General features: G+C 27.5%; 1 protein-coding gene across 1 annotated transcript in view; it reads right to left on the bottom strand.

The window, feature by feature from the left end:
• Nucleotides 1-2,672: 2,672 nt before the first annotated feature.
• LOC122242327 (T-cell activation inhibitor, mitochondrial) overlaps nucleotides 2,673-10,000 on the bottom strand; it is an 11,335-nt gene continuing 4,007 nt past the window's right edge. Inside the window, exons 4-9 of the mRNA XM_086531398.1 lie at nucleotides 9,844-10,000; nucleotides 9,426-9,517; nucleotides 8,823-8,923; nucleotides 8,539-8,682; nucleotides 6,595-6,726; nucleotides 2,673-6,202 (exon numbers count right to left, since the gene is read on the bottom strand). The exon at nucleotides 9,844-10,000 is cut by the window's right edge and continues 64 nt beyond it. Of these exons, the coding sequence (XP_086387524.1) occupies nucleotides 5,959-6,202; nucleotides 6,595-6,726; nucleotides 8,539-8,682; nucleotides 8,823-8,923; nucleotides 9,426-9,517; nucleotides 9,844-10,000 (870 nt within the window). The 3' untranslated portion in view covers nucleotides 2,673-5,958. The remainder of the gene's footprint in view (nucleotides 6,203-6,594; nucleotides 6,727-8,538; nucleotides 8,683-8,822; nucleotides 8,924-9,425; nucleotides 9,518-9,843) is intronic.

The raw sequence follows: 10,000 nt of genomic DNA, 5'->3' as shown, positions 1-10,000 counted from the left end.
ATTATCAATATCTTTATTACTATTATTGTCAAAATCATCCCCATTATTACCATCATTATCATCATCATCATCACCATCATCATCATTATTATAGTAGTACTATTCTATTATGACTATCATTATCATTATTATCATCATCATTATCATTATTGTTTTTTATTATTATCAGCATTATTATTACTATCATTGTTACTGATCATTATTATTATCATTATTATTTTACTATTATTATCATTCTTACTATTATCATAATTTTTACTATCATCATTATCAATATTATCATTCCCATTATCATTCCTGTTATCATTATTATTATTCACATAATTATCAGTATTATGATTATTAGTCATTACTATTATTTTTACTATTATCATCATTATCATTATCTGTATTATTATCCTCATTAGCCATTATCAATAAGCATTATCATTATCATTACCACTATTGTCATTATTATGATTCTCATCATTATTATTCTTATGATCATTGTTATTTTTATTATTATCATTGCTACTATCATTATCATTATAATTTTATTATGATAATTATTTATATTCTTATAATCATAATTGGCATTATTATTATCATATCATCACTGTCATAATTGTAATGATAATGATAGATGCAATATCATAAATAAATAATGATAATAATGATAATAAGAACAACACTAATAATGATTCTTCTTCTTCTTCTTCTTCTTGACATTATTATTATTATTATTATTACTATCATTATGATTATTATCATTATAGAAATAGTAATAATAACAATGATAACAATAATGATAATAATAACAAGAATAGTAATGATAACAAGAATAATAATACAAGTTATAATAATGATAATAATAATTATTGTCATTATTAGTATCATTACCATTACTATCACTATTATCATTATCATGATCATTCTCATTATTATCATCATAGTTATTACTACTATTGATAATAATTATAAGAACGATAAGAATGATAATGATAATTGTTGTTATTATCATTACCATCATATCATTATTATCATCTATATCTGCATTACTATTATTGTCAATATTATCATCATTATCATCATCATTACCAATATCATCACCATCTTCATTTATCATTATTATAGTAGTAATATTACTCTCATTATGAAAAAAATATCATTATCATTACTATCATCATTATCATGATGATTATTGTAATTATCATTATCATTATTATAATTATTGATGAAATTATCATTATTACCATCATCATTATCATTATTATCATTGTTATTATCACTATTATTATTATCATCATTATTCTTCTTCTGATCACCACTACGATTATTATCATCATTATTACTATTATCATTATCATTACTATTACTATTATCATTATTTTTAATACTATCACTATTGTCATTGTTATGTTTATTACCTCTATCATTATCATTATTATTAATATCAGTATCATTATTATTATCATGATCATTTTCATTATATCATTATTATTATCATGATCATTTTCATTATATCATTATTATTATGATCATTTTCATTATATCATTATTATTATCATGATCATTTTCATTATATCATTATTATTATGATAATTTTCATTATATCATTAGTATTATCATGATCATTTTCATTATTATTATTATCATTATAATAATTATCAGTACCATTACTTTCATTGTTTCTATTATTATTATTATTATCATCATTATGATTATGAACATTATTTTATGATTATCATTATTATTATGATTTTAATTATCACTAGCATAATAATTTTACCCTTTTTATCATTATTATCATTACTATCATTACCATCATTATCATTATCAACTTCATCATTATTTTTATCATTATGATTATTTTCATTAAGATGATCATGATTGTCATCAAAATCATGACATCCTTATGGTAATCACTGCCATTATTGTTTATACTGTTGTTGTAAAGGCAATTAAAATTTTCCTTATAGTAAAAATACTGTAACATTATTATCCTAATAGTTATCACAAATTCTACCAAGAATAATGGTAAGAACAATGATGCTGATGACAAATGGAGGAATACAGTACTACATTTAGATATAGATATAGATTCAGCTTCCAAAAGTTTTTCTGAATATAATTTCCCAACCTGTATCTTTCTCTCATTATCAAACACCAAATTATCAATAGCTTAAAGTTCCAGAACACACTCTTCGGTCATCACTTTCAGTTACAGTATAATGCCTGGCCATCTTCCAACATTTCTCAACCATTTCTCAGGTTGTGTAGCATTCATGCCTTACTGGTGAATTACTATTCATTTTTTTATTTATTCATTGCAGATTTCTTTCCCTGTAACATCAGTAAATTAAAAAATACTCTCTCCTTTAGCATTAATAATGAAACACACATAACGTAGCCCTCTGTAAGCATTACAGCATATGCCTCTGTGACCAGTTTCATTTCCACACATCAATATCATATCATCATCTACTACTCTCAACAAATTATCATAGAATTTGTAACAGTTTAGAATTTTCACGCCTATTGAACCAATAATTCCTTTACACTGAATTTATAAAATCAATGCATAACTATTCATATATGTAAAAAAAATAGTTCAGTTTGATACATTACCTACTGTTGTTTTTGCATGAAGTTACGAATTTAAAAACTGAGGGAAAAAATAAAAAAACATTTACTGCTTCTATTAAAGATATATACATATTCTTTATATGTCAAATTTTACATTAATATATATACAATTTCATCCAAAGAAATAATGTCAAAACTTATTACTACATAGCACCATGGATCCTTCTACTGTATGTGCACAAATTCTGCATCCAAAAAAACATATCATCTGTCAACCTAACAAAATATGGCAATAGGTTCTTGTGTCCAGAAATCAAGGCATGCTCAAAGGGTGCTCTGAAAAGCAGCTCATATTAAATGTTTGTGAATATCATATGGATGCTGGATAAGTAGCTGTAGTGAACTCTTAAAGGATGAATCATGGCAGCTGTCATTCTCCGGTACTGTTTATACCCAAGACAAAAGCTGAAAAACAGTTCCAAAAAATGTGTCCAAGTCATGTGTGCAAATGAAGCTCTGAACTCTGGTGTCATTGAGACATCAGACACTGTTTAGTCAGTATATAAAAATAATTAATAAGGATTGGATATTCATTTATCTTTTCACTACGGAAATGAAAGATGGAAAATATAACAAATTGAGACAAACTAACCTTGGTCTGTAAATTGTTAGTGCAAAATTAATTTACATCATGCACATATGTACAACCATACACATACAGACAAATACACACTTATTAAAAAACATAATAACATAATAATAATGATAATAATTATCATCATTACTACTATTTGCCTTGTCATAATGATAAAACTAGTAACATTAATAATAATAATAATAATAATAATTATTATTATTATTATTATTATTATAAAAATAATAAAAGTAATTTTAATAATGATAATGATAATGATGATGATGATGACAGTGAGGATGACAATGACAATAATAATAATAATAATAATAATAATAATAATAATAATAATAACAAGTATAATGATAAGAATAAAGTAATAATACTCATTAATATTATCACAATCCTCATTGTTTTTTTTCTCTTTCTTTATCATTATCATTATTATTCATTAACATTATTATCCTAATCATCATTATCATTATAATCATTATTATTATTATCAATATTACTGTTACCATCACCTTTTTAATAACAATAACAATAACAATAGCAATAATAATAATAATAATAATAATAATAATAATAATAATAATAATAATAAAAACAATAACAATAATAATGAAAACAAAAACAATAACAATAATAATAAAAACAATAACAATAATATCAAAATTAATAATAATAATAATAATAATAATAATAATAATAATAATAGTAATAGTAATAACAATAATAATAATAAAAATAACACTAATCCCAATAACAATAATTATAATAATAATAATAATAATGATAATAATAATAATAATAATCATATCAATAACTGTCTTCATCACCACAATAATAATCCAAATAACTATGAAAATGATATCAATAACAATAATACTAAATGAAAAACAATAACAATATCAGTTTTGAGTCACTCATACCAAAAATTAACATGGAATGTTAAAGTTAAACAATGTTAAATCTTTTCATGATTCCTAAGAGCAGCATTGACCCATAATGGACTTCTTATGATATGATGAAGAAATGCACTAAACAATCACTTTTAATAAATTCTGATTCAATCCTCACAAGAAAATATGTTTTATTTTTGGAATCTACTTATCAAAATCCATACTATGAAACCTGAAAATATTACAATAATTTTCTAGCTTCCCATGGAGTTATCAGCACTAATGGTCTATGTCTTCACCTTTACTTTATTTTTTTTACATCCTTTAGTTTGAAAATTCTTTCATGATTACCAAGAGAAGCATCAAATTATTCTTAAGACACACACATATGAATGGAAGACAATCCCACACGTAATCTGGGCTTCTAAAGGCAAGAATACATCAAGGAGAAATGTTTTGCATCATCAACCTACAACTTTCTATATGATGGAAGCTAGTTATACAATACTTCCCTTGTGTGTTTATGATTCTATATAGAAATTGTACAAGTAATTCCTAATGTCTGATTTGTCTATTGCACATGTGTCATCCCTTAACAGTAGAGAAAATAAATACAACAATGTAATAAGGTTGATAATAAAATAACCATACTAGTTAAATAAATTCAGAGCTACAGTGCAAGTATTTCATGGACATTGATATCATTAGAAACTACTGAAGCTAAGCTCAAGTAGGCATAGCTATTGCTTAGGTGATGTTTATGTTACAGATTATCAAGTAACATGTATAATCAGTGCAGATGGCATGATGAATTAACCTTATTCTTCCAGTTTATCAATTTATCTTTAATTACACATACATAAATTCATATATTCAAATTCATATATATAAATATATATGTACACTGATGCACTCATGTATGCAGGTATCCACATACTTACAAATGCACACATACATAGACACATACACACACAATACACAAACACTAGCTGCTCAATTTCCTCATAGTGCCTGTTTCTTCTGCTTAAAACATTAGTTGGCTGAAAATGCTGTAAATGCTGTAACTGGTCTACCACTAAAAATGCTATTTGTAGCAGACACACATCATAATATTTAGTGGAGAATTTTAATTCATTAAACATATGTCCATAGCCCTAGTCCTTTGCCACTGTCATCATCTTCATGCCAATACGACCGTCTGAAGGTGCAAAGTATAATGACAATACTGTAATACTTTTATTTTTTGTACACTTGCCTTCATCAACTACCCCCAGACGAAGGACATGAGCATGGTTCCAATAATATATCATAAATTGCATTTGGAAAATGCAAAAACAACACAATTCAAAAAGCGGCAATGAGAAGACAATGACAAAGACCATGGAGCGAAAATGACTAGGGATATGTTTGATAATACTAACTCCTTTCCAAAATTTTAACAACTGAGCTTTGAATATACCTACACATCACATGTGTGTATGTGTGTATGTGTGTGTATGTGTGTGTATGTGTGTGTATGTGTGTGTGTGTGTGTGTGTGTGTGTGTGTGTGTGTGTGTGTGTGTGTGTGTGTGTGTGTGTGTGTGTGTGTGTGTGTGTGTGTGTGTGTGTGTGTGTGTGTGTGTGTGTGTGTGTGTGTGTGTGTGTGTTTATTTGAGCATAATTTTGATTTTTGAGCCAGTAGGTAAAGCTGAAATGACATCACAAGTATTTCATATTGGTTATTTCCTCTATCTTTAAATAAAGAAGTAAAAATATCTATCAGAATTTTAAATACCTAAATCTTATATTACACAGTATTTACGCCTCTTCAGAAAGACTAATAAATGAGACACTATTGACAATCTCTTGAGTATTTTTAGTACTTTTCCTTATCCCAATTCCAGGGTATACAGATTTCCCCATCAAGCATCACAGTGTAATAATGAGTGACCCAAACACGAGCACCAGAGAGCAGTGGTGAGAGTCGGTATGATGCCTCCAGCAGTCTCCCAAGACACTCTGCCATCATGTCTGGCGTCACAGAATCGTCTTTCTCTAAGAAATCCAGTCCGAGCTCCTTCTTGCATTGTTGATGTAGGGCCTTTTCTCTCCAGCGGACACTGAAACAGGACCAGTGCATGCCTCAATGTTGTTCTGTTTCTCCTTAATGCATGATGAATATATAAAAAATACAGACAAGAAACTAAATACAGTGAATGAAAATGCTAGACATGATAAAAGCACTTGGTGTATAATTGATTTTTGATTTTTCAGAGTAAGTCAGTTACTGCAAAATATATGTAACAAAATGACATGAAATAATAATAACCTGTCAAAAAAAGGAAAATAAATAAAATAAAAATCATAAATAATCTTTATTTAGAAACACTGACCATTATTCCAATCATAAAATACACAACACTTATGGCAATTGAAAAAGAAAGTTATGGGTTTAAACAGATTTTGATTTACATGACTCACACTCCAAAATTAACAAATATTCTTTTCTTACCTTTTGTAATTATTAATCATCCTTTCTGCCTCTCCCATGTTTTCTGTGATGAAATTGACTAGATGTGCAGGAGGACAGGACGACGGGACTAGAATCTGGCCTGTTGGAGACACCATAAGGGGTCCTGATGCTCTGGGGAGTGTAAGGGGTAAGGTAAGTAAATACACTATTACTCCGATGCAGATAGGTGTCACGATATAAATGACACTTAAGTTTATGGTGTCATGATGTACATGACATATTTAATGTCAGGGGAAAATGGATTGCTGTGTTTATTACAGCATGAGCAAAAACTCTGATTTAGTTATTGAGGATGGCAATTACAATTATAATCTTTATAATTCCTGTAATATTCACTAAAATTGGTTTAGTTTAAAATCCCAAACTAGATGGCACCATTCTCTCCTAAAACCAGCACCCTTGTATGGTGCCCACACACTGGCTTTAATGAGCATCAGCTTCAGAGAGTGACAACATACATAATCTCCCGCTCTGAAGTACCAGATAAGCAAGCATCCGTAATGTGCCTCTGTGTCGGTATGTCTGCTTTGCGCTGTGGCACTTGCAGTCATAAGTACAGGTCTCCTTCCTCTTCCCTATCTCTTCATGTTATCTTCATTAGAGATGGTTATATCCTTTGCATTTGTTTATGAAAGTACACATATACAAAAAAATATATGGTAGCTTTTTCTCAGATCATAAGACTGCAATAAGTATAAAGAATGTAATGATCTGAAATGGACCTCATGCTAAATCTTCTAGCTACTACAACACTGGCAAAGCTAGTCAAATGAGACATATAAGTCTCACAATATAGCAAAATGCAACATGATGATCATGATGATGATGATGATGATGATGATGATGATAATGATAATAACAATAACAATAATCATAACAATAATAATAATAACTATTATTATTATTATTATTATTATCATAATGATAATAATAATAATAATAATAATAATAATAATCAAAATAATAATACTAATAATAGTAATAATAATACTAATAATAGTAATAATGATGATGATGATGATGATGATGATGATGATGATGATGATGATGATGATGATGATGATGATGATGATGATGATGATGATGATGATGATGATGATGATGATGATGATGATGATGATGATGATGATGATGATGATGATGATGATGATAATAATAATAATTATTATTATTATCATTATTATAATAATAATAATAATAATAATAATAATAATAATAATAATAACAGAAATAATAATAATAATAATAACAGAAATAATAATAATAATAACAATAATAACAATAATAACAATAATAACAATAATAATAATAATAATAATGACAATAATAATGATAATGATAGTAATAATAACAACAGCAATGATAATACTCATAAGTAATTATAAAAATAAACAAAAAATGAAATATATATATGCATAACATAATAATGATAATGATGGTGATAGTGACAATAATGATGATAATAATTAAAACAATAATAATAACAAAAATATTATCATTATTATCACTGTTATTGTTATTGTTATCATTAAAAGGAATAAAAATAATTATGACAATGATAATAACAATAATAATAATGATTATTATAATAATAATAATAATGATTATTATAATAATAATAATAATGATTATTATAATAACAATTATAATGATAAATAATAATAATAATAATAATAATGATAACAATAGTAATAATAATAGTATTAATAATAATAATAATAATAATAATAGTATAATGATAACAATAATAATAATAAATAATAATAACAATAATAGCAATAACAATAACAACAACATCAATAACAATAATAATAATAATCATAGTAACAACAGCAATGATAGTGCTGATAAGCAATGATAAAAAATAAAAAATATGGAATATGCATATGCATAGCATCAATCATTTCTTTTCTCAATACTTACGACTCAACAACTAGTTGTATATTTGACAATGTTTCCGGCCATGATTTAGGATATGCATTACGACCTCTGTAGTCACCAAGCGCAGTAACAAATCGTCTTAGTTGTTGGCTGTAGTTTTCAGCCAGTAAAAATGGCTGATATTTCCTGAAAGTTAATCCAAATAATGTATGTCTGATATATGGTTTACACAGAAAGCAAATTTAAATTCTATAGAGCAAAGTTATCTATTATTATGGTTATAATCTCAATGCAAATATAGTTTCACCGGTAAATCTGACGTGTACCTGTGTGTAACCTGAATATCCCGCAATGCATTTGAAACGGCCTTCTGCATGTCTGGTATTCTTCGAATCATTGCATCCTGTTCTGGCAGGTGATGGATGACCTGAAAGTTTGTAGAAATTAACAATAACATAATAGTCATGGTATAAATTCAAATACTATAACAAGAGGATGGATTTAGTACTAATCCCTATGCCTTGAGAATTAGAAATGCAGTAATTTTTTGTGGTATCCAGAAATAAAAAACATTGTCATGGACTGATGACAAAGCACCCCTTGAATATGCTGAGATATAAGGAATGATACATATGTATATATTTCTTGTTAAAAGTTGAGAAAAGATGTTGAATCAATGTTCTCTAAGATAAATTTAGTTTCTGAGAACAGCTGAAAAATTTAAATGGCAAGAAAGCATCACATAAAGCCTCTTATATTACCAAATATATCTATATCTACATCATACACTACTTGGAATAAAGGTTATTAATTTTGAATATCACTTCACTTAAAAAGGTCTATTGACAATTATATGTAACTGTAACAGAGATTTGCCTATGAGAATGAATAACATTAGAGCTTCCAACATAACACAAGTTCAGACATACCTTTAGCCACTGATTGCGGACTTCAGAAGTGCTGAGGACCAGACTCCCAGACAAGCTAATTCCTGTCTCATTTCCAAAGTGTATTGCTCGTCCTGTTGCATTGGAGTAAATTTAAATAATTCCATTCAATATTTTTAATTAAGCAGTTCCTCATATAATTCATATAACTGCAAATAAAAATAAAAATTGTCAATCCAGGTTTACATCATAAAATCCTTCCTCAAAGAAGTCTTATCTAGCAGGTAGAGAACATGACCATAAGTGGATGCCCTTTCTAACTTGTGTGGCAGGACTGATACCAACTCTCTTGGAGACCCTGGTTACCACTGTAACATGACAGCCGTAAATAACTAGTCAAGTAAATTATAATTCTTGCAATCAGAAGAAAAATGAGACCAAAAGTAAATTCTAGACAAACCTTCCAATATTTCTTTAATCTCTTGATGATGTGCAGTCAGTGCTGTCAGACCTTGCATACAACCTCTTAAGTGAGTCGTTCCCAGGCCGCGTTCCCACGTTAGTTCAGTAAGTTGGAGATCCTCAATCAGTGAAAGTCGAAGCCTCACAATATCTTG

The sequence above is a fragment of the Penaeus japonicus genome, unplaced genomic scaffold, assembly GCF_977035675.1.
Source record: "Penaeus japonicus unplaced genomic scaffold, GWHDUDI00000001_assembly GWHDUDI00000035, whole genome shotgun sequence".
NCBI lineage: Eukaryota > Metazoa > Arthropoda > Malacostraca > Decapoda > Penaeidae > Penaeus > Penaeus japonicus.
Note: the sequence above shows the minus strand (reverse complement) of the source record. Positions and strands in the feature narration are given on the sequence as shown.